This window comes from Musca autumnalis, unplaced genomic scaffold (genome assembly GCF_047663935.1).
Source record: "Musca autumnalis isolate F117 unplaced genomic scaffold, ASM4766393v1 scaffold_3, whole genome shotgun sequence".
In the NCBI taxonomy this organism is placed as follows: Eukaryota; Metazoa; Arthropoda; class Insecta; order Diptera; family Muscidae; genus Musca; species Musca autumnalis.
Window position 1 is genome coordinate 115,312,457 of NW_027411866.1, and position 26,646 is coordinate 115,339,102.

Sequence of the window (26,646 nt, forward strand, 5' to 3'; positions counted from 1 at the left end):
CGCTGCCTTGGGATTGAAGTCACAAAGTCTACTGATTAATTCAATTAATTAACAACTTTCATAAATAATGACCTTCGTCCTAATAAGACAACAATAAATAAAAATTCCCAGCAGAACCCGACAGCCCCGGCTGAGGTTTGAACCTGGGTCCTCTCCAACAAACAGACAATGTTATCGAGGTCTTAGCGTTCTATGCCAATGCCAATCTATCGAACTTTCGAACTGGAAGGCATTACAATTCATGAAGGAAACCCCCTTCGATTGTACATGTGTATGTAACCAACCAGCTAGCACCCAGCTAGCATTTGGAAGATTGTTTTTTCAAAAATCACATTGCGGAGTCTTTTTAGAGTCCTTATGGTGATCCAAAATTGATTAAGTCGCTTGTATGATCAGAAAGCGACTCGAAAGTGACTCCCAGTAATGATTAAAAAGAGTTCAATTTAAAATACAACAACAAATGTGTAGCAATCACAAATAAATCATTGAGGCGTTTAAAATATGACTATTTTTTCCTTATTTATTGTCACATTTTGATCTTCATGAAGATTAAAAAATGCTTAATCAAAAAACACAACACATGTTCAGGTTTTGCCAAATCCCGATCCACACTAGCGTGAATTTCATTAAAAAATTTCATGAAATTAGGTTTTCTTAAATCGAATTCCCCACTACAGCAATTTTATGATTTTACTCTACTATGGACGTCGATCTAGAGACGCATAATTTCATATCAAAATATCAGTGAAATTACTGTAGTGTGGCCCGGGACCAAGTGAAATGAAGAAGCAGTATACTAACCACCGCGCAACATAAAAGATAATTAAAAGACATAACAGAGAACTTAACAAAGAAAAGACAATAAAACAAAGAAAAGAAACAAAAGAGAATAAAAAGAAAATTCTTTTAATTTATTTCGTCTAATAAAAAGACTCATAAATGACTCCCTAAAGACTCATAAACGATTATATACATGACTCAAAAAGACTCGATAAAGAGTCCCAAATTAATCAACAAATCACCACTAAATGATTGAAATACGATTCGAAAAAGACTTTATGTACCATCAGAAAATGGGCAAAAATGACTCGAAACTAATGCAGAGGAAGACTTATTTGTGATTTGTTTAGAAGAGTCGCCTGAGGTTACGTTTTCCTCCCGACAAAGGAGTCATTTATGATCCGAAAATGAGCTCATATTCCAGCTTTTTAATCGTGCAGTCGGATCAAAAAAGACTCGAATTTGATTAAAATTTTCAAAAAATCCTGGCTGGGTATTGAGAAATGATTCTAGATAAGACACTAGGTTGACTTGATAAAAAAGGCTTAAAAAAAAACTTCATATCTGCAAATACAAACTCCTTAGGTCATGTAAGGTCGATTAATTTAATTAATTAAAAAAGTCTAGTGACGACGTTGAAGACATGCTCTGGCGCAGCAAACAGCAACATAACTCCTATCGCAGTAGTCCTGAAGTGCACCGATTCTCTACATCAATTACATCTTACCGAAGTTGAGAAATGAGAATCTGAACTGAACTAAATTTGAACTTCTGTTATGCTTAACACCACCTGGGTCAAAATAAAGACAAGATGCTGTGGACTTCGCCTAACCACAAATCTACAGCTAATATCAAGTCTAGTTTCATGGCAGCCGCAACACAGTGCGTCACCTGTAATGCGTCTGAAGACAGGGCAGATCGTCGTATTGAAACCGTTTCTGGACTTCATTAACCACAAGTATTATTATTAATAAACCAACACTTACAAATTTTAGCAGTAAGCGGACTTAAATGTGCTTACATTACAGTTGGGCATTTATCCACTTGAGATGAAAGTTGGTCCATCTTTGACATCTATCATCCACTACGTCACCCAATATTGTCTCGCATAAGCATAGCTGTAATTTTAGTCATTTGTGTTAAGACAAAAAAGTCTTGGTTATTGTTTATTGTGGGATTCCTTTTCTTTTACCGCAAATAATACAACAAAAACGGTACTTTACCGCACGCATAGAACAATGGCGCAATTTTAATCATAGCTTTTTATATATAAAGAAATTATTGTACAATTTGTTTAACATAGCCAGAGTATATAAAAGATTTCTAGTCATAAATCATCAGTCATTTTAATTACCCCCTTTAAACGGATATATTGATATCGGATATTGTTTTATTGTGCAATTTTTTATCGGCGTTCTATATAAAAGTGTATAAAGTGCAATGAGAATAACGTTGATTTTATTATTCTGCTGCTTGGCTATGACAGCCGCTTTTAGCAGAGGTGGTGCCGGTGGAAGGGTAAATATAATATTGATTTTCTCAATACATACATATATAATTATTTTTAATATTAAATGAAGTTTAAGTAGTGATCATGGGACAATTACCCAGGTAGTGGCATCATAAAATTTTGAATATGTTATGTCAAAACTTTCTTTATGTTGTTGGGGAAATTACAACAAAAATATTTGTTTTATAAAGGGATTTGACTTTTCATATTCGATCAGCTGGTGTGATACCACTACCTGTTAGTTCTGCCATGGTAGTGATAATATTTATTATTTGCATGGAATATTTTTTTAGTTTGCTGACCGTAATAGCAATTTTGACAAAAGACAAAGTTCGACAAGAGTCATGATAATATTTTTGATTATGTAAAATGGTAGTAAATATTAGAGAATATATAGGAAATCACTCGATCAATATAAGATCGGAAGTAGGCATGTTTCCATTAGGGCTATAACCGAAAAAATACCACGCCAGTACCATGGGCGGAATATTGTTCCGATAACGAAAAAGCATAATTTTAGAAAAAGATTGATTCATATTTATAACACATATAAGGGACTAATTATACAAGGTGGCGCAAAAGTAAACTTCCGATGTTTTTGGCTGTAATTAAAAAAAAAAAAATGAAAAACTTTGATTCTTCTTGTGGATTATTTTTATTTGGTCTTTTCATTTTTTTTACATCAAGTCGAGAATATGATGTTGTCTTTAAGAGCTGAAAGAGTCTGAGGCTTTTTGACATAAACCCGCGACGTCAAAAAGACCCACAAAAAGAAGTCTGATGAAAAATCATAAATAGTCACCAATATTCCGCGTTCTGAAGCAGTGTAGCGTAACATTGTTTATTAACGTGTATTTCGCATGTGACCAAAACAGCGCTGGCTGAGCAGATTGACAGTTCTACGATTTGTTCGGTCAATGAGGAAGCCCCTACCAGAATTGGAGGAGAGAGTCACAGTTCGCCAGACATAACAATCGTGTCACCTGGTCTTACAAATGACGTCACCTGGCAACCCGTCATTTCCCTTGGATCCCCATAGTTGTATCCATTAATCAATCATGGGAAAGTAGATTGGCCGAGTTTCAGAGAGTTCACTAATCACAGATTCAGAGAACTACCCAATACTATACTATAGCGGAAAGTTCCGAGACATCATCACTGCCGCATCCGCTCGCCATGTACCTGCTGGTCGAATACCCGAAGTAAGACCAAACTTCCCAGCAGAGGCGACGGGACTAGCAAATGAACGTGATGAGCTTCGCCGAGACAACCCCAATGACCCCAGAGTCAGGACGCTGACACTGGAAGTTAACGGGCTGGTCGGCGAGCATAAGCGGAACAAGTGAAAAGTTGCAACATTGGAGCCGGTATAAGCGAATTGTGGGCAACGGTATAGGATAACAGGTACAACACAGTTTTCTATATAAATTGAGGGCGTTACTAGGTTAGGTTTAGGATGTGCAGCTGCTGTAATGGTAGCTACTCCACCCGCAGACCTCAAGGTCCATTGTGATCATCCTGAATATATTGAAGTTTGATGGTTTTAGATGTGTAGATGGTGATGGTTGTATATTGGATGTGTTGTAGATGCGGTTATGTATGCGATTGCAGATATGGTTAAAGATGCGGTTATATATGTGATGATGATGTGATGGAGTTGTTATCGTGATGATGATGCGATAGAGGTGTTGATAGATGTTTGTGGATATGGTGATGATTGTAGATGGTGATGGTTGTAAATGGGATGAGGTTGGAGATATGGTTATAGATGTGGTAAGGATTTGAGTGAGGTGTTATCCTGATGATGAATGATGACTTCTGAGCTATTGCATTACAGTTGACGCTATGGAGATGGAGGTAGATTATATTTAGATAGGAAAAAGTGGAGGGGATGGAAAGTGGAGAGACAGGGAAGAAGTAGAAAGAGAGTAGATATAGAAGAGAGATATGAGATGGAAGTAATAAGATGATAGATTGATTGAAGAGATTTCCTAGACTATTTTTAATCTATATTGACCTGTCTCATAGCCACTTAAGGCTTCTGCAGAATGCCTTGTTGTTAGCAGGGTCGATGTTAGTTGTAGGGTCGATGGAAGAAAAGTAAGTGAGGGATTCAATCATATATGCACCTCGATTGTCTCCGTCTCCTCTTCATCCTCACATAACCTACAATACACAATGTTATTGTCATCCCACTTGCATGTCATGACCCCTATAGCGATTCTGATTTCTGACTTGCACCGTGAGAGGAGGGACGCAGTTATACGCCCTGAAATTGTTGGCCAGATTGACTTAGATACCTTACAACCAGGTACGTCTTGCCAAACTTGTACGGGTTTCTCTGCGTAGAACGTACTGAGCTTGTCGAGGAAAAAGCAGAGCGGTGGCTTGACACAATTATCGACCTTGAGGTCCGAGGATTGGGAGCCTCGTCTTGCTAATTCATCAACTATCTCATTTCCCTCAACATTGCAATGCCCTGGAACCCAGCAAAACTTAACAACTATGTTTCATGTTTTTAGGATAGACCTGCAAATTTGAACTGTCCTAGATTTAATAGTGTATGATCTTAACGCTTTTAGATCAGCCTGGCTGTGCACGTAAACAGTGACTATCTTATGTACAAGGTCCGTCATTCCCACTAGGAACTCCAAGGCTTTCCAAACCGCAAAGACTTCTGCCTGAAAAACACTACAATTGTCATTAAGCTTATACGAGTTCCTGATGTTTAATTCTTCACAAAACACCCCAGATCCCGTGCATTCTTCCAACTTTGACCCATCGGTGAAGATTTATAGGCTATCGGTAAGTGGTCTGCCTTGTTCCCATTCACTCCTATCGGGGATTATTACTTCTGCTACGTCAAAGTCCAGGCATGGTGAGATATAGTCAGTCTCATCTCCCCTGTCTCTTAGTCCAATTTGATTGTCTATCCGCTGTAGAACACTAGCATGTCCAAGATGTGAACAACGCCACAGATTTAGCTCCTTAAGTCTCAAGGCAGACCGTTATGGACGATACTGTACCATAATATCCAAGCGCTGGACGTTCAGTATGGCATTCAGTGCTGTCTGAGGGTTGCTTTTTGCTGCTCCAGTAATGAGAATTGAAGCAGCTCGTTGCACAGTAGCTAGTTTGGACAGATTGGCCAACAGACGAGACAACCATAGGTTAAAATGGGATAGACCACTGTCCTATACAACCAGTGTATTACATGCGGTCTAAGGCTCCCCTCGGTGCGCTCCTCCGTGTTCCTTTTCCATCTTAGCCGATGGTCGAGGACCACTCCCAGGTATTTCGCCTCCGTAGAGAGATCCAACCGCACTCAATCCAGCATTGGTGACAAAAATTCAGCAATATTGTTTTTCTAGGGAATAGTACCAGCTCCGTCTTTGCAGGGTTCACCCCAAGGCCATTGTGGCGAGCTCAGCAAGAGAGCTTTACCAGCGCACTCTGTATCGGTTCAGACAGCGTCGACAAGAATTTTCCAATAATTAAAATGACAACGTCGTCAGCGTATGCTACTACATACTTTAGTTCCTAATCCGTCAAATTCCTTGAGTATCCCGTTCACCACTAGGAGCCACAGTAGAGGAGATAAAACTCCACCCTGTGGGGTGCCCCTAGTGACTGACATCCTTACGGAACTCTCTCCAGCATTCTATCAATCCAGTTGATTAGGATAGAGGGGACACTCAATATCTCTAGAGAAGAATGAATGGATTCAAGTTTCACATTATTAAACGCTCCTTCTATGTCTAGAAAAGCGGCCAATGTGTGATTCGTGTTATCCATGTTCTTCTCTATATAACAAACTACCTCATGTAGCGCTGTTTCTGTAGATTTCCCTTTCATATAAGATTGGCTTCCCAGCCTTGGGAGTATAAGTCACTGTTACTTCTTTCCACAGTGCCGGTATGTGCGATTTCCATTTCATATAAGCTGTAGATTTCCCTTTCATGTAAGCGTGCTGTGAGTTGCTTATAAGGTCATGATTTATATAACTAGGCGTTTACACACAGACAGTATTGGCAAGCAATGAACGGAAAGAAACAAAACGATTCCCGTACCAATCACACAAAGCCACAAACTTTTCAGCTTCTCTGAATCGTTTCATTCCCACAACCAAAACAAAAACACAAACTTTTCAACGTAAAAAGATGGAAACCGTACGATTGGTGAAATGTAACTTCGGCTATGCTTTGCCTAGTTGTTTCATTCACCACCGAAACGACAAGTATTTTTGGGAAACGTTTGCCGTGCGTTATGGTCAATGACACACTCAGACACACACACACACATGTGATTGCTTAACAACCCTATAAGTTAGCATCAGCATACCACAGTGAATTTTATCAACCACCAAACGTTTTTGATTTATTCACATGTGTTAAGTACTATTTAGTTTTCTATCTGTTGTTGTGGAGTTGAGTACTTTTCGTTTTGTTCGTACTCACGAATGTAAACAAAACGAAACTAAACAGCGAGCTCGGCCAACGAGGGTTATGTTTCGTTTTGTATTGTTCCTATGGAAAATACGAAACGAAACGATTGGAAATTTTATTTAAAGTATTTTTACGTACTCTGTTGGCAAGACAATAGCAAAGTTACAAACCATTTTCACCAATACATTCATACTTTTCTCTATACATATTTAAAAATTTATAAATGTATTTGTGAAAAAGGTTTGTATTTTTGATATTGTCTTGCCAATACTGGCAGTACAGTGATCAGAACCGGCGGTGAGTTCGGAATCATCGCCGGAATGACCAGGAGATTTGTAGGGCCGAAAAGTGCCGATCGCCCAAGAAAGACCCCCTCGTCAGGGGTATAGGTTCTGTTCGTATCCAGAATCAGCGTCCTTGCATCCCGGAAAGTGGGTCTCTGCCAGCAGGTCTAGAGTCTCCCAATAGGCTTAGAGTCGTTTAAGATCACCTTGCGAAATCTAGTCGCTGAGTTCACTCCCTCTATCACCTCACTATAGTTTATCCAGGAACTCCTCTTGGCTTTCCTGACCTCGCTTTTGTACTTATTGAAACTATTTCTATACTGGTCCCAATCCGTTTTAAGTTTGGTCCTGTTCGCTTTGTTATATGGCCTCCTGCTAGCCTTCCTGAGGTTAGCCATATCTTTATTCCACCAAACTGGCTGTGTTCTCCTGCCTGGATAAGATAATGGGCAAGACTGTTCATAGCAATCCCGCAGAATCTTTGTGAGGTCCTCAACCCGTTTGTCAACTTCCCTCTCTGTGGGAAGTTCTGGAATTTCACACAGTCTTGAAGAAGCCAAACAGTTGAATTTCTCCCAATTGGTTCTCCTGGGATGCCTATGAGGTGGTTGCCTTTTACTTCCACACGGGACTCGAAAGTGTATTGTCCTATGGTCCGAAAAGGAGCATTCCTTCGATACCCTCCAGTCTGTTATGGAAGCATCCTCCATATTTGTAAGAGTGAGGTCTATTACCTCCTCCCTTACCCTATTCTGGAAGGTGGCCGTGTTTCCCCTATTACATACTCGTAGGTTATTATTTAAAATGAAATCGAATATGGACTCACCTCTCGTATTGGTGTCGCAGCTGCCCCAGTGGAAGTGGTGGGCATTTGCATCAAGGCCCATTATTATGTTGCAAGTGCCCGAGTTATCATCCACCAGCTTAAGCCCCAATCGACTCGGTGGGTCAGGTACCTCATACGGTATGTAGACCGAGGCTAACACCAAGGCTCTTTCAGAGCCTACTTCCAGCATTACTATATCCGGACCAAAATGGAACTTGTTTGCCTGAGGAGCAGCCTCTTACCCTCCAAATTCGCAGAAGGATGTTGATTTATTTATGACTTTATTGATTTTATAGCCGTTTATGCCTTCGAATAATGTCTGTATTGAACGGTTTTGATGATAGAACCGAAAGTTGTCGAAGACTACCCCGCAGTATTTTTGGATTATGTACTGTGCATATACCCAAGCCTTCGATAAATAATAAATTATATCTAATTATCGAAATTTTGTTATCGAAGTTGTCACATTTCCCATGTTAAAGGTTATAAGATCGTTAGTTTAAAGTAATCTAAAAGAATCGTTCACTTTTTGTTTCCGGTTTTTTCAGTCAAGTATGAGGTCACCATCTCGATCGTCAATGCGATCTGTCCATATGGTAAAGTATTTTGCAGCAATTTTAAACTTTGTTTGCCTCAGATTTACATTTATTTCTTATAATATTTTTCAGACCAGTTTTAAAGCTCCATCTCGTCCAGCAATGAGAGCGCCATCTCGTCCAGTAATGAAGGCACCATCTCGTCCGGTTATGCGAACACCATCTCGGCCAGTTGTAAGAGCTGCACCGAAACCTGTGGCAAGACCCGCTCCGCGACCAGTGATAAAACCTGCTCCGAAGCCAGTTGCAAGGCCGGCTCCGAAGCATATAGTAAAATCTGCTCCGAAACCTTTGGTAAGACCTGCCCCGAAACCAGTTGTGAAACCTGCACCAAAACTCGCTCCAAAACCAGTTATGAAACCGGCACCAAAACCTGCGCCTGCGAAACCAGTTGTGAAACCTGCACCAAAATCCGCTCCGAAACCAGTTATGAAACCTGCCCCGAAATCAGTTATGAAACCTGCCCCGAAACCAGTTGTGAAAACCGCTCCGAAACCAGTTGTGAAGCCTGCCCCGAAACCAGTTGTGAAACCAGCACCAAAGCCTGTCCCGAAACCAGTTGTGAATCCTGCACCAAAACCCGCCCCTAACCCAGTTGTCAAACCAGTTCCAAAACCAATTGTGAAACCTGTAGTAAAGGTAGATATTACATGCTTCTTATCCGTATTTTAAAAATCTTTCTTGGTTCCGGTCCACAAGGTCGAGTTCCATACAAAAGTAATTTTATGAAATTCCTGTAGTGTAACTCGATCTAAGAAGCCTAATTTCATGAAATTATTTCGTTGAAATCACTCTAGTGTGGATTGGGACTTAGAGGTGGATTATAAAGAATGTTGCCTAAACTTAAGTATATGTATATTATACGCAACTTTGAACTATAGTTGTATAGCTCACGAAGAACTACGCGGTGCGCCTTAACTAATTTTAAATGGAAGGTGCTTACACCTCGGAAGTTTTTGCAGATTCTGAAACTACAATGCTCATAGAAGAGAAATATCAAGAAACAAAAAAATCGCCGGAGGGATTTTCAAATAAATCGCGATTTAAGTTCACATTCTTAGGGATTCTTTAAGTTTTCACGTTTTTGCTGCGAAACCGCGAGTCCTATGTAAATGGGCCTAAAGAAAATGTTATAGCTGTGAAAATTCTCTACAAGAAAACTCTACTAAAGAAGACTTCTTATCGCACGTCTTCACTGTCCTATCGCACGGCTTGCTCTGGTTGAGTCCTCGACTAATATGTGTGGAGATGGCGTGCAGCGCTGTCGTCATGCTGTGCTTTTACGGATCGATGATCGAAAATTCTCCACAAGATTGACTATTATGATCGTTTCGTAGGTTTTACCGTTTTTGAGATATAGAAGTTAAAATTGAGACAATGCACTGACTGTATTGCCTCCTTATAAAACAATGTCATTACTTCAAATTCCCAAATTAAACTTATATATCTTGAAAATGGTACAACCTAGGAAAAAACAAGTGAGCAAAGGCTATAGTCGGGACGGGGCCGACCATGTGATACCCTACACCACTACCCCTGTGCATAAGCTTTTCACTGGTAAACATTTATTTTAGGGAACATAATCCGACTACCACCAAACATATTTTGGTTTTTAATCAAAAAAATATGCCTCTTTCTCTCTGGGACCCACATAAGCAACCAAAATTTTGTGACCATCCGATCAAAATTTCGACCTGTAGAATGGAAGAATTGTATGCATTACCGAATATTGTGGTATATCCCTTGTTTGACCACTTCGCCAACCTACTTTACACCAATGTACAGGTAATATTTTCTTCTTCCATTGACAGGCTTTGCCGTTGAAATAACCCTACTAGAAATCGATATATTCACAAAGAATAAAATTTTGAATTTGTCTCCACATGAGTTTTTCCCCATTCCGATCCCTAAATATTATCCGACTATCACCAAAATCAATAGGCATCTTCCTCTGTGGGGCCCCCATCAACCTCCAAAAATTCGTGACTATCCGATCAAAATTCCAACCTGTAGCGTGATTACAAAAAATGAAAAAATTGGATATAATATATTTTATAATATATTTTGCGATATCTCGGTTGTTTGCCCATTTACGCCAACATACTTTGCGTCAATATAAAGGACATCTTTTCTTCTTCCATTGGCGGGATTTCCTTTTGGAATACTCCTACTAGAAGCGGAAATATTCGCATAAGAAAAAAAACGTTGACTTTTCTCCACATAAGCTTTTTGCTTATTCCGACTCCTGAATATTATCCGACCATCACCAAAATAAATAGGCTTCTTCCTCTGTGGGACCCGCATAAAATTCCAAAAACTTCGTGACGATCCGATCAAAATTGCGACCAGTAGCGTGGTTACAAAAAATCGGAAAATGGGATGCATTAACGACTATTGCGATATCTCTGTTGTTTGAGCAGCTACGACAACCTGCTTTACATCATTGTAAAGGTGATATTTTCTACTTTCCTTGCCAGGTTTTGCTTTTGATACACCTCTTAAATAAACAGAGATATTCGCTTTGAAATAAAACGTTGACCATTCTCCAAATAAGTTTTTGCCCATTCCGACCCCTTAATATTATCCGACCATCATTAAAATCAGTAGGCTTCTTCCTCTGTGGGACCCCCATTAACCTCCAAAACTTCGTGACGATCCGATCAAAATTGCGACCTGTGGCGTGATTAGAAAAAAATCGGAAAATGGGATGCATTATCGGCTATTGCCATATCTCTGCTATTTTACCACCTACGACAACCTACTTTACACCGTTGTAAAGGTGATATTTTCTACTTTCCTTGCCAGGTTTTGCTTTTGATGTACCTCTTAAAGAAACAGAGATATTGGCTTTGAAATAAAATGTTGACTTTTCTCCAAATAAGTTTTTTGCCCATTCCGACCCCTAAATATTATCCGACCATCGCCAAAATCAATAGGCTTCTTCCTCTGTGAGACCCCCATTAACCCTCAAAACTTCGTGACGATTCGATCAAAATTGGGACCTGTAGCGTGATTTCCAAAAAATGGATAAATGGGATGTATTACCGACTATTGCGATATCTCCGTTATTTGGTTACCTACGCCGACCTAGTTTACGTCATTGTAAAGACGGGATCTTCTACTTTCATAGTCAGGCTTTGCTTTTGGAAAGTTTCCAACCAAAGCTGTGATATTCGTCAATATAATTAAAATCGCAAAAATGAAAATTGGGGTTTTATTTGCTACTATTGTGATATCTTCGTTGTTTGATCACCTACGAGCACCTACTTTACATCAGTAGAAAGGTGATATTTTTTACTTTCATTGTCAGGTTTTGCTTTTGGTATACCCCATGTAGAAGCTGAGATATTCGTTTTGGAAAAAAACGTTGTCTTTTTATCCACCTAAGTTTTTTGCCCTTTCCGACCCCTAAATATTATCCGACCATCACCAAAATCAATAGGCTTCTTCCCCTCCGGGACCCCCATCAACATCCAAAATTTCGTGACGATCCGATCAAAATTGCGACCTGTAGCGTGATTACAAGGTTTAGATGGACAGACGGACGGACGGACGGACTGACGGACGGACACACATAACCAGATCGACTCAGCTCGTCGAGACATTCATTTTGGTATATATAAGTATGGGTCTACGGCCATTATTTCGATGCGTTACAAACTTTTTGGCCAAAACCAACTTATAATACCCTCCCCACATAGTGGTGTAGGGTATAATAAATCATACAATGTTCACAGCTTCAACATTTTCTTTCTTTTTCCATTTTGATATGACTTGCGGTTTCCATGCAAAATTTTAAAAACTTAAGATAAAAACCTAAAAATTTGAACTGAACCTCTATATCTCAAAAATGGTAAAAACTACGAAAAAACCTAAAGGTTAGTCTTATAGAGAATTTTCATTTTCCTTTAGACTCATTTCGATACGACTTGCGGTTTCGAAGCAAAATCGTGAAAACCTAAAAAACCCTAAAATTGTGAATTTTGATCGCGATTTATTTGAAAATCCCTCCGGCGATATTTTCTGTTTTTTTATTTTTCTTATCTATGAACATTGCTGTTTCAAAATCCGCGAAATCTTCCCATGTGTAAGCGGTTGGTTGGTTGGTTAAGGCGCACTGAGCATGATATTGTTTTATAAGGAGGCGATACAGTCAATACATTGTCTTAATTTGAACTTATATATCTCAAAAACGGTAAAACCTACGAAACTATCATAATAGTCAATCTTGTGGAGAATTTTCACAGCTACGACATTCTCTTTAGGCCCATTTACATAGGACTCGCGGTTTCTAACCAAAATCGTGAAAACCTAAAGAACCCCTACAAATGTGAACTTAAATCGCAATTTATTTGAAAATCCCTCCGGCAATTTTTTTGTTTCTTGATATTTCTCATCTATGAGCATTGTAGTTTCAGAATCTGCAAAAACTTCCCAGGTGTAAGCACCTTCCCTTTAAATTTGGTTAAGGCACACCGTGACTAGTTTAATTGAATGATTCATTGAAGCGTATAGTTCATTATAGTTTACTGAGCACCGACCGAAAGATAAGAGAACCGTCAACGAAGGAACGATTAAAGAACAAACGATTACCAATCTATTTCAGTTCAATTCAATAGTTCAATTTTGTGTTTGTGTTCGTGTAGTTTTTACCTTGGGAGTGGAAATTTATCCCGGGATACCTGCTCCGAGCTCCTTTGGTTCGTGCCGGGATAGAGATGAACCCCGGGACAGTATGGATATATTCCTTTGCCAAATTCGCATGCACCACATGTCAAGAATGGAGAGATGTAATGGATATAGGGCATGGGAGCATTCCGAGGGTGCCCTGGCATTAGTCGCACTCAAGATTACTGCGATATGTATGTTGCTGCTATCTGCTCCAGAACATCTGTCAGTATGTTTCCCACAACAACAAAGGCAGCATCTAACACCACAAGTTGCTGTTCAGCGACCCGGAAATGCATTATTTCTGCAATTCTATTGCAACGATCTCCGCAATAAGTTCAGCGAAATTGTAGACTTTATGAGTCGGGAAAACATCATGGTCTCCGCGATCTAGGAAATAAAGCTAACATCCACCGTTGCTACGGTTAAATCGTTCTGCGAAAGTAACGCACAAGAAGTGGAGGAGGAGGACTTGCCTTCCTAATACACCAGACTGTCTAGTACAGACCTATCTCGCTTCAGCTTTGTTCTAGTGACCCGTACATGCAGAAAAGTGTGTTACTGTCGAGGAAGAGTTGCCTAATGCGTACATACTGCTGATGAATTGCTGTGCCCTGTGTTATATGCCAGATATTAATTCGTTTTTAGAGGGCAATAACAGCCTGGTGCTAGGAACTTCTATGCCCATAATGAGCTTTGGTATTTCGTCCTAAATAATGACCAGAGGGGTACAGTGCTGGCGGAGCAAATTGATAGCTCCACGTATTACACGGTGATTGAAGAGGATAAGAGGAGATTGCCACAACTCGCCAGATATCACCATTGTGGCACCAGGTCTGATAAATGACGTAACCTGGAAATTCGCCATTTTCCTTGGCTCAGACCACCTACCCATCATCTTCTCCGTAAATAGACCACCCAACTTCATAACTTCTGAACGCCGTACTTTTCTGAACCATGGGAAAGTTGATTGGCAAGGGTTCAGAGAATTTACCAATAACCGCTTCAGAGAGCTGTTCATTTCCTTAGATCCTCGGATAGCTGGGAGACATCATAACTGTAACAACCGCTCGCTAAAAACCTATTGGTCGAATATCCGAAATCAGACAGGCAAAATGATGATAGTACGGCTGTTACTTTCAAACGCGTGACAGTAACTGATCCAAAGAGATGCGCGTGTTATTGTAACAAGCACCGCGGAAGAAATATTGCGAAGAGGAGTGCGGCGTATAAAAAGAACCCTCCCTGCCGAGGATGGCGATGTTGCAGAAGTCTTCCGAAACGCGAAATAATCCAAGGCGTTGGCGTTAGCCTCCACCTTTCTGAAATTCCACACCCACCCCTGCCGGCATAGAAATAGTAACGTATGCGGGTGATTGTACGATATAGTGATAGGTTAAATGTCTACATACATAGCTAACAAAGTACAGTTTTTCCATCTGAGGAATATGAAAATATCAGCCGCTGAATCCACTGCCACACTGTTCATCACTTGGATGGCTGAAATAAGGCCTCACTGAACATAATGGTCGATGGTGATTACGACCACTAACTACCCCAAAATATTGGGTGTAACGTTCGATAGCATGTTTAAGACGTCCGCGCCAGCCACAGCTATTTCAGATAATATGAGGAGTAGGAACAAGGCCCTCCTTGTTTAACCTTTTACAAAGCAATATACCGGTCCGTTTTAAGCTATGCGGCGCCACTGTTGTATGCAAATGTTAGCTGTACGCAGTGGAAGAATATTCAAACCTGCCTGAATGTTGCCCTGAGAACTGCAACAGGGTGCTTTCTCATGCACGTTTAAGACGTCCGCGCCAGCCACAGCTATTTGAGATAATATGAGGAGTAGGAACAAGGCCCTCCTTGTTTAACCTTTTACAAAGCAATATACCGGTCTGTGTTAAGCTATACTGCGCCACTGTTGTATGCAAATGTTAGCGGTACGCAGTGGAAGAATATTCAAACCTGCCTGCAACAGGGTGCTTCCTCATGACACCAGTGGACCATCCTCATGATGAGACGAAGGTTTTACCGGTGCATCAACACGACAGGATGTTGTCGATGCAGTACCTAAGTGGGTGTAGTCGCAGTGAACATCCCTGTCACGATTTAATGGATAGGCTTCCCCCACCTAGGCACGTCAGGAGAGATCTTCATGATCTAGAGAGACAGAGAGAGTTCCAAAGGTATAAACAGGAACCTCTAGACCAATGTGAGGCATTGTGAGTTTCGTGAGCGTAAATTTACTATCGCTCACAACTTGTGTAGACTTTAACTGGTGGTGAGCGAGAGTAAATTTACGCTCACGAAACTCACAATGCCTCACGCTGCTCTAGACCAACGGGCCTATCAGTCAGTCTTGGATAATATTGCAGTCGCGCAGGCAGTACAGAGATACAGTGTGAATGTCGTGCTCGGAGACCATCCCACATTCATTGCAGCAGAAGAGGGCCAGCTGCCAAGGCAAGCACGAGTACTTTTAGCCCAGTTAAGATCCGCCTCAATTCATATTGGGCCCGAATTGATGGCACGATACCCAACACATGCCCTGCATGTGGATTGGGACCGCACGACACACTGAATTTGTTTATATGCCCAGCTAACCCCACTCACCTGTCTCCTGATTCTTTATGGACGCAACCAGTACAAGTTGCAGATTACACTGTGCAACAAAATGGAGCTCAAAGTCTGGGGGGTGGAAAATTCCTTTTGGGGATGAAAGCTCTTGGTGAGTATATACAGAACCCAGAAGGACAGATCCGCCGTGAGTCGAACTTTTGATATATGGCGTGATGAATATTTTGCTGGAGACCCTATAAGACCTCAGATATTAGCGTTATATCTTTGTCCGCTGTTGTTTTAGCTTATTTCTGAGATCACACTTCTTCAGCCAAATCAAATGAGGATTATTTTCGTAGAGCATTTCGACCTTCTATCTCGCTTCCTTCAATGTCCTTTTCGTCCTTTATTTTAAGAGCCGCTATAAAAGTACCACAAGATGACGTTTTTCAGCTTCGAAATATTCTGCAAAAATGTCGGCCAGAAAATTTTAGGTACGGCTCTTATTGACAACAAATCCATTTTGTCGCGTTTTCGTGGTTGTTTTGGGCATTTACCCTGTTTTTGTTCAGAAAAATACTATATTTTGTTTTTTGTATATTCGTTACAGAACATACAAAAACACAAAACACAGTTTTTTCTGAGCAAACAGGGGTAAATGTAAAAAATTACTATGAAAACGCGACAAAATGGATTTGTTGTCAATGAGAGCCGTACCTAAAATTTTCTGGCCGACATTTTTGCAGAACATTTCGAAGCTGAAAAACGTCATCTTGTGGTACTTTTATAGCGGCTCTTAAAATAAAGGACGAAAAGGACATTGAAGGAAGCGAGATAGAAGGTCGAAATGCTCTACGAAAATAATCCTCATTTGATTTGGCTGAAGAAGTGTGATCTCAAAAATAAGCTAACACAACAGCGGACAAAGATATAACGCTAATATCTGAGGTCTTATAGGGTCTCCAGCAAAATATTCATCACGCCATATCTCAAAAGTTCGACTCACGGCGGATCTGTCCTTCTGGGTTCTGCATATACTCACCAAGAGCTTTCATCCCCAAAAGGAATTTTCCACCCCCCAAAATTTTGGTTCACAGTGTTATTTGAGTCTATATACAAAGGAACTAGAACCTGATAACTGAAATAATACATGATCGAACATACATACTTGCGTTGATACTAGGGATAGGCAATGGAAAGCAATAATCGATTTTTCGATTTTGGTCTAAAACTAAAAATGAGATTTTTCGGTCTGGCGATTATTTCAGTTATCTTAAACTCGACTTTCGACTTTTTCATAACCGCCAAACCTGTAAAAACGCCAAGTCAAAAATCTGTGGGCAAACTCGAAAATCGATCACAAGATAATCGATTATGCGATTTTCACTGCAGACAAAAGTCGACTACGATTTTTAAACTATTAGGTCTGTTCGATAACCCAAAAACTTGTTCGTAAAAGAGAAATGAGAAGTAGTTGCAATAACTTACAGTACTTTCTACTTGCGAAGTTATCGAACAGGCCTATTGACCGCAAAAAGTCGATTAATCGAAAGTCGACTTACCTATACCTAGTTGATACAACAACAACGAGCTAGTTCAGCATGTTATTCACGAATTAGAGTTGTTAAAATCTTGTTCTTTTGAAGTAACTAGTTGACAATTTAGTTCAATGAACCGGATCATTTGTATGAAAGCATTACGTATGAGTGATTACAGATAAATGATTCATATAAAAATATTAACAAATTCCTCATGTTTTAAAAGTAAGTAATTCAAAATTTATTTTATATTTCTAGACACCTGTCAAACCCGCTGTAAATCCACCCAAACCAAATGTTATTAATAAGGTATGCCCTCAGAACCAAATGCCACTTCGAATTATAAAAATAATATATTTTTTTCCTATTACCTAGACCCCATCAAAACCCTCAGTTGCAGTTGCACCAACTAAAGTTGATCCCAAACATAGTGGAACCATAAAAATCAATCAAAACTTAGCACCCAACAAGCAAGGCCAGTTGAGTATCGACGCCAAGCAGAATATATGGGAGAGTAAAAATAAACAACATTCGTTAGATGCTACAGTTAATGTGAATAAACCAATAGGTGGAACCAAGGGTAATACGAAAACGGATGTAACTCTTGGAGGGCAATACTCTTATAAAACGGATAAGGTGGGTGCAGGGGAAACACTTTTTTTTTGCATTTTTATCATTTATTTCCATTTCTTAGACACAAATAACCGCTACGGCCAATGGTAAACCCCATCAAGGTGTTGATCTCAACGTCCAGGCAAATCAAAATATTTGGCAAAGTGCAAATCAAAAACATTCGCTGGATGTGAGTGCAGATGCTTCGAAACATTTGGGTGGGCCCTTGGGCAATACCAAGACAGATTTAACGCTTGGTGGTCAATATAGTTTTAATACTGATAAGGTAAATACTTCTCTGATAAATTAAATACTTCAAATACCTTAAACAATATTTTCCCATCCTATAGACCCAAATTGTGGCCGGCGTTAAGGGAAAACCGGGTCAAGGTGCCGATGTTAGTTTAAGTGGCCAACAAAATATTTGGGAAAGTGCAAACAAGCGTCATTCCTTCGATGTTAATGCTGAGGCATCAAAACATCTAGGAGGTCCTCTGGGTAATGAAAAAACACAAGTCAATATGGGGGCTCAATATACCTATCAAAATCCCAAGGTAAAGGTTATTAAATGAACAATTCAAAAGTTTTTAATTTACAAAAATATTTTTTTTGTCCTTTAGACCCAAATAACCGCTGGTATAAATGGTTCTCCTGGCCAGGGGGCTCAAGTCAGCATTGATGGCCGTCAGAATGTCTGGCAAAGTGCCAGTGGCAATACTAAAATCGATGTGACAGGTGGTGTGTCGAAACAAATTGGTGGTCCAAATGCCAATGAAAATCCAAACGCCCATGTTGGCGTTGAAATAAATACTGATTTCTAAGTTATAATCTTAAGCGGAAAAATATTTTACTTTTTTTTGTTGTTGTTATTAAAAAAAAATTTTTAATAAAATATTTTCAAGGAATTTTGAAGAAATACAGACTTGACGGACAGACAGGGCAACGCTAGGGAGTGGTAATCACGCCAGCCTTACATTCAGAACGTCTGCGGTTCAATCCCAACCAGAACATTCGAATTTTCGGTGCTGGTAAATCCCCTCTAATCGCCAAATGTAGGTCCCATACTATTGAGCCAATATGAATCGGCGTGCACTCTCCCTTGACCCTTCGGGGATGTTGCGGAAACATATGTATGTATTTGTAAGATGCGGGGTACTTGTATTGGATTGTCGCGAAACTGGTATAATTTTGTTGTTGTTGTAAAAGTATATGATATGTTTGTAAGCTCGTTTTTCTGCTTAATCTCACTCTGGTCCTATCTTAGGTTCTAGAAATGTAGCTGCCACAGGGCAGTTGAAAAGGTGCAGTGTGTAGTGCGGGTCTGCGCTGCAACTGGTCAGATGTTTTGCACGGTGTCATCGATGTTTGTCCTATAGGAATTTAGACGGCTGCACCATCCTAGGGATAGGTAATGGAAAGCAATAATCGATTTTTCGACTTTTCGATTTTGGTCTAAACTGAAAATGCGATTTTCGGTCTGGCGATTATAGGTCTATACTATAACTCAAAAGTTTGTACAAATTTGTACAAACTTTTACAAAATGCTGTTCGATAACAAACTTGTTCAATAAAAGTGAAGAAAATCTATTATAATCGACTATTCATCGATTTTCGAGTTTTCTTTTGAAACTGCAAAACCGCCAAAAGTGTAAAACCGCCAAGTCAACAATCTATGGGCAAACTCGATAATCGATCACAAGATAATCGATTATGCGATTTTCCCTCCAGACAAAAGTCGACTACGATTTTTAGACCTGTTTCACTATGTGTGTTCGTTTACTTACAATTTGTACAAATTGTTACTGGATGTTGTTCGTTTACTTTACAGCACCATGCAAAAGACATTAGTCGAGTACAAGATGTTACTGGACTTGTAGAAATTATTGAGTAAACGAACAGACCTACTATGTCGAACAAAAATGAAAACGAAAGAAATACTATGTACTTAAAGGGGAGTACACACTAACAGTTAAAACTGACAGTCAACGTACTTTAAGGACAATTTTCCGGCAAATAACAACTTTTATTTAGCAAAAAACGTTTGAAATACAATATTTACGATATTATTTAGAGATTATAAAAGAAATTTTTCAATTAGGCTTTGATATTCACGAAATAGACCTCGATGACTGTCAGTTTTGCTTGTCAATGTGTACTATACTTAACTCGTGTACGATTTTAAGATTTTGTAGTTGCTTCGAAGCCAAAACAAAGTCAATATTACCATGAAAAGCAAACTTTAGGTGTTTTTCGTTCGCATTCATTTTCTTTCGACGATTCGAATACAAATTCGTTCGAAAAACTACCAAACTACTGTTTTTTTTTAATGTTTGAGTTGTTTTTATTTTCAATCACGCAAACATTTTTTACAAGAGCAGTTATTTGATAGCAATTCGAACGAATTTGGAATCGAATCGTCTTAGAGAAACAGATCATTAGTCTCTTCATGTAGATGTCCCACTGAAGACATGAGCAAGCGTTCTGTTGCAGTTCTCAGGACGACATTTGACATTTTTCAATATTTTTCCATGAAGTTGCGCTTATGTTCGCGTAACACACTTTCGCCGCATAGCTTACTACAGACTGACCCATCGCGTTTTATGTTGTCAACAGCAAGGTTTCTTTATCTGCACCCCAAGTGCTGCTGGCTAGGGACTTGATGACCTTACTACATCTCAGCTTGTCGCAGATAGCTGTGACATGCCCAGACGACTTGAACACGATGTCAAATATGACCCCTAGATACCTGGGGTAGTTGGTGGTCGGAATTCTGCATCGACCATGACATTCAACTCAGTGCTCGCCTCTGGAGTCTATGTGCTGAATAGAGTGACCGTAGATTTAGTAGCGGATATTTGCATATTCCTCATCCGCATACGTTACGATCTCAATGCCGTCTGGAGGAGGTGGAATTCTTGTTCCTGAATTCCAAGTACGTACGTTTCAAACTTGGCCGGAGGGTAGTCTGCACAATGCCCTCGAGTGTTTGAGAGTATCAACGGCTTTTGGTAAGTCTTGCGTCACCATCACTGTTCTATCACAGGGCTTGCTCTGGTTGAATCCTCGACTAATATGTGTGGAGATGGCGTGCAGCACTGTTGTCGTGATGTCCTGCTTATGGAACCAATACTAATAATAGGCAAATTGATAGCTATTTTTGATGCTGGGGAGGAGTAAAGCCTCAAGGGTCCTTGCTACAAGCAACAAAAGCGAAATCGGTATGTACGATGCGCCTTTGCTGGCATCCTTGCCCGGCTTCAGTAGCAGTACGACCCTGCCCATTTTCAAAACTTCAGGAACGATGTGATTGGCAGCTGCAGGTTGAGAACTATGATGAGATATTCGACTCCTCCAAATGTTTCAGCATTACTATATGTTGAGGGTTAGTTTGGCTTAAGGTCTTCGAATAAAACAATGTTTATTTTATTGTTTGTTCTCTAATTTTTATTGTTTCCAATATTTCGACTGCCATCGACAGTCATCTTCAGGGATATTATTTTGTGAGAAAAGCAACAGTTTTGCTGCACTGTCTACGCTAAAGCATTACAATGAAGATTGCATCAGAGTCCAACGCTCTGGATGATTTAGCGTTGCTGATGACATTCGCAACAACATCCATTGTAAAATGTGGTGGTTCATCCTCCGAAGACTTCAAGTCTTCAGAGAATTTACCAATCATCGCTTCAGAGAGCTACCCATCGCTGCTGCAGCCGCTCGCTACACACCTTCTGATGTTTAAGCAACTTGAATAACCCGTTAGACACCCAGAATCCAGGAAATTTGGCAGATTGGTACTAAAGCCAGCAAGGATGCCAGCCCAATAAAAAAGAAGTCAAACCCCCCGTATACTGAAACAGGGAGTTCCCCAAGGCGAGGTGACGGTTTAACATCTACCTTTCTGAAATTCCATACCTATCATCCTATCATCGAATGCATATTTGATAGGTAAAATGTCTACATAGCTGTCTTAGTGTAGTTCTTTCATTTTAAAAATATGAAAATATTCGCTGCTAAATCCACTGCCACACTGTTCATAAACTGGGCGGGTGAGACCCCGCCTGAATATGTTATTCGATGGTGTCCTAATTCCGACCACTAACTACTCCAAGATATAGGGTGTAACGTTCGACAGTATGTTTATGTCGACAATTTTACCAGTGCATCGACAAAAAAAGATGATGTCGATGCATTATCTGATCGGGTGTTATCGCTGTGGGCATCCCTGCCACGATCAAGTCGAAAGGCTTCCCCCAACTAAGCAAGTCAGGAGAGGTCTTCATGATTTGGAGAGTGAGTCCAGAGGTATACGCGAGAACATCCAGATCAACAAGCCTATCAGGCAGGCTTGAATAGCATTCACAATAATGCAGTTGCCCACACAATCAAAAGTTACAGCAGAACGCCAGCTGCCAAGGCAAACGCCCAGTTAAGATTCGTTTCCCTTTGGTGAGACCATCTCCCCATTATTATCTCCATCAGTAAACCTCCAGTGATGGAGTCACCTATGTATGTTCGTTTTTCTGCTGGATCTATCTCCAGTTCTATGAACGTGACTGCTTCGATGGATTGTAACCACAAAGATACTGGAGTTAGTTGAGTAGGTTTGTTTTGAAAAGGTGCGGTGTGTCGTGGGGCATGTACCGTATGCTGCTTGCCCTATAGAAATTTAGACGGCTACACCATCCCGAGCGTAGTTGAGTCAAAAATAGTCTGGTTTATTGTGGCAGATAATTTCGATAATTGGCGGATGTTATCCGAGGACTGCATTCACGATAACTGTTTATGGCATCTGAAAATGCATTTGTGTGAATGCCATTTAAACCTGCTTGATAGGCTTGTTGAACTAGGGGTTCTCTCTTGGAATGCTGGACCTCTCTTTCTAGGTTATGAAAATCCCTCCTGCCATGGCTGGGTAGGGGCATGAACAAATACATGTTTGATGAGCTTTGACAAGCCAGCCGCGTAAACCCCGGAGTCAGGGAGCTGACACTGCAAGTTAAGATGTTGGTCGGGGAGAATTAGTGGTTAAATCATCAGAAAAGTTGCAGCATTGGAGTCGGGATATGTGATTTGTGGGCAACATTTAAGTCGCTCTCGAACCATTCAACGAAGTAAGATAGGACCTCAGTCACGTTAGCGACGTTAGAGGCGCACAAGTTACTTTAATATACAGTTTCTTGAGCACTTTAGAAGCGAGTGGGCGAAGAGAAGAGTACTACGATGCATTAGGTCTTTTCCTGCCGATGCCGAGGAGGAACCATCACAATTTATAATTAATGTTGTTGCAAATGCCATTAGGAACGCTAAATCATCCATAGCTTTGAGCCTTAAAGGAATCTGAATGGTAATGCTGAAGCCAGGCAAGGATGTTAGCAAATGTGAATTGTACAAACCGATATTCCACCCCTCGAGAGGGCATTGCGTTTGTCACGTATGCAAATTATTGTTCGATCTTGGCGTCGTGTATCTTCCCTAATGCCATTTATGAAAGTCTGAGCTCCTTGATCGACCTTACCGTGTTTTTCCACGCGAGAAATATGCAAATATCTGCCATTGAATCTACCGCCACTCTGTACACCACGTGAACTGCGGAGATGAACACTGAGATCAATGTCATGGTCGATGGTAGCAGAATTTCGACCACTAACTGCGCACGTTCACGTCGTACTTCGTTTAGGAAGTGTTGGAACAGGTTTGTCAAGTCTCTATCCAGGAGCACTTGGGGTGCAGATGAAGAATATTTGTTGACAAAATATAACGCGATAGTTCGGTCTGTGGAGAGCAATGAGGCGGATAGGATCCCCCATCCATACATGTCAGGATCGTCATTATATACAATGAGTGGTCCAACGTTACAAGAGAGAACCTCTAGAACCAATCAAGCAGGTTTTCAACATCCTGCTGGAAAAGATTACACGAGATGCAAACGTTAAAAAATGGCACAATTTACACCAGTAGCCACATGTTACTTGCTTATGCTGACGATATAGACATCATGCACCGATCAGTAAAAGAAGTAACTGATACCTTTAAGAAGGTCGATGGTAAACAGCGGGAAGACCAACTTGATGTTGTCGACGCGCAATGTGTCCATAGAGCTCCGGCTAACGGTGGAAGTTGGTTCCTATAATTTTGAGGTAGTAAAAGAATTCCTCTACATCGGCATCACCGTAAACACAACACACAACATCGGTTGTGAAATAAGAAGAATTGTATTGGCCAACTGATGCAAATTTGGCTTGCTTTATCATGATCATTTTAGGGCGAAATCTATAGCTCTGCGTGTGCGTTCAAAAATACAAAAACAAAATACATGTATTTGTTGTTGTTCTCAATTTGAAATATGTACATTAGGGTTAGGGTTAATTATGTGGAAATGGCATGTAGGGCAGGCAAAAATAATAAGAATTGCGTTTTTACTTTTTCGAAATTGTAAAAAAACCTTCCGCACAAAATGCAATTACTTTAGCTAAAACAAATTTTTTAGTTTACTTTTTTTTAAATTTTTAAATTTGAGAAATTTTTTTCTGCAATAGTTGTTCTTGGGAATAATTTTTTTTAGTTGGTTTTAGTGCATCGATTTCAAATATGCAATTTGATCAAAAATCTGTCATTTAGTTTTTAAGCTACATCGATTTTAAAATTTGTAACTCGGTTTCATTTCCCAGTTTTAAACATTTTAAACGAGTTGCTCTAATAAAAGTTTGACAATACAGAAGTAATGTCATAATACATAATTTATATCGTTTTGAGTTTTAAATTATGTTTTCATAGTTTGTGTTCACATCGCCATGTCGTTTAAAAAAAAGTTGCAAACATGTCCAAAAGAAACAGTGATAACTGGGTCAAAAATTTTAAAGCAAAAATACCGAATGAAATAAAAAAAGCTGTTTTGCCGCTATACCATTTATACGAATTTCCGAAAGAAATTTGAGAATTTTAGCTACAATTTTTAACCGAACTAGCTGTAATGATCGGTATTTTATTTAAAAAAAAATATTATCAAATTTTAAAAATCAAATAAAAAAGTTGGTTTTGAGCTAAAGTAATTGCATTTTGTGCGGAACGTTTTTTCACAATTTCGAAAAAGTAAAAACGCAATTCTGCTTGTTTTTGCCTGCCCTATATGCTATTTCCACAGATTTTGAATCTAAAAAAAATGACTAACCCTAATGTACATGTATTTTGTTTTTGTATTTTTGAACGCACACGCAACACGCAGAGCTATAGGTTTTGCCCTTAAATGTACTTTTATATTATTTTGGAAGGAAATGTGAAATAATAGCGGTATGTTCAAAGGTTTTTTTTTTAATTTTTTGGAAAAAAAGTGGTTTTTGAGGCCACTTTTGGACACATGGTTTTATTATATAACTAAGTTTGATGCGACCCAAAACAAATGACATGTAGTCCAAAGTCACATTTTCGGCATCTAGTTAAGTTTTTTTGATAGCAGGTTCCACATCGTGTTTGTTTTTCTATAAAATTACTCAATGGTCAATCGGTCATAACGCAAATCAGTGTTAAAACTAAGCGTTGGATGACACCTTCGAAGAAGTAGAATTCAAAAGTCAAAAATAGTAGCTCAAAATAATGGAACAACAAATGGTCTGTTCCAGAATTGCAAGAATCGACTAATTTTTACTATTTTTTTTCCGATAACATAAAAGAAAATTTGTTATCGTAGTAAAAAATAGTAGATTCTTGCGGGTTCTGGAACAGATCAATAGTAACCCACGAGGTATAGATGTATACTGAGTATATCAACAAAATAAACAGTAATTCGATAAAAGTACACGGTGGTCTTGAAACAATTTTAAATGGAAGGTGTTTACACCTTGGAAGTTTTTGCGGATTCTGAAACTACAATGTTTACAGATGAGAAAAATCAAAAAACAAAAAAAAAATTGCCGGAGCGCTTTTTAAATAAATCGCGATTTATGTTGATATTTTTAGGGGTTGTTTAGGTTTTCACGATTTTGTTTAGAAACCGCAACTCCTATCAAAATGGTAGAAAATGTTGTAGCTATGAAAATTCTCTACAAGATTGACCCTAATGGTATTCTCGTCGGTCTTACCGTTTTTGAGATATAGAAGTTCAAATTGGGACAATTCAAATTCAATTCAATTCTGTATCGCCCCCTTATAAAACAATGTCATTACTGCAAATTCCCAACTTAAACTTATATATCTAAAAAAATGGTACAACTTAGGATAAGTTACTTAAACCAGTCTTGTAGAGAATTTTCACAGCTTTAAGATTTTCTCAGGTCCCATATCGATAAAACTTACCGTATTCAAGCAAAATCGCGAAACCCTAACAAAAAACCTAAAAATGTAGAATGAGCTTCTTTATCTCAAAAATGGTACAGGCTGGGAACAAATGATAAACGTCAATCCTCTGGAGAATTTTTACAGCTACAACATTTTCTTTAGCTCCATTTCGATTGGACTTGCGGTTTCCAAGCGAAATCGTGAAAACCTAAAAAACACCTAAAAATGTGAATTTTGACCGCGATTCATTTAAAAATCCCTACAGCGATTTTTTGTATGGTTCCGTAGCCAGGGAACTTACGCAAGCAGATAAGGAAGTGCATGATGGGTTTGTGAGAAAGATCTACGGGCCAATCTGTGTTGATGGTGAATATCGGCGTCGTATGAACCACGAGCTATATCTGCTATACAACGACATCAGTATATCTAAACGTATTGAAATACCACGATTGCGTTTGCTAGGTCATGTCAAAAGAATGAGCGATGATTAACCTTCTAAAAAAGGGTATAAATAGGGGTCACATGGCGGTACACGCAGAACTAGCAGGTTA

At 39.5% G+C, this 26,646-nt stretch overlaps 1 protein-coding gene across 2 annotated transcripts; it reads left to right on the top strand.

Annotated features, from left to right (window-relative positions):
* The first annotated feature begins 2,076 nt into the window (after positions 1-2,076).
* On the top strand, positions 2,077-18,729 carry LOC141397582 (uncharacterized). Of its 2 annotated transcripts, XM_073974030.1 has the most exons (8): positions 2,080-2,298; positions 8,394-8,441; positions 8,514-9,080; positions 17,471-17,521; positions 17,588-17,848; positions 17,907-18,110; positions 18,175-18,378; positions 18,445-18,729. In XM_073974030.1, exons 1-8 carry the CDS (start codon positions 2,221-2,223, stop codon positions 18,643-18,645), a joined length of 1,614 nt encoding a protein of 537 aa, XP_073830131.1. In that variant the 5' UTR covers positions 2,080-2,220; the 3' UTR covers positions 18,646-18,729. The 2 variants fall into 2 exon arrangements, with proteins under 2 accessions (XP_073830132.1, XP_073830131.1); XM_073974031.1 differs by lacking the exon at positions 8,394-8,441 and having other exon boundaries at positions 2,077-2,298.
* Positions 18,730-26,646: the final 7,917 nt, after the last annotated feature.

Bases quoted from the DNA above. Each gene is read 5' to 3' on its own strand.
- LOC141397582 (XM_073974030.1), top strand. From the start codon at position 2,221: ATGAGAATAACGTTGATTTTATTATTCTGCTGCTTGGCTATGACAGCC. The intron at 17,522-17,587 runs GTATGCCCTCAG...CCTATTACCTAG, and splicing joins AACCAAATGTTATTAATAAG to ACCCCATCAAAACCCTCAGT. The intron at 18,111-18,174 runs GTAAATACTTCT...CCCATCCTATAG, and splicing joins ATAGTTTTAATACTGATAAG to ACCCAAATTGTGGCCGGCGT.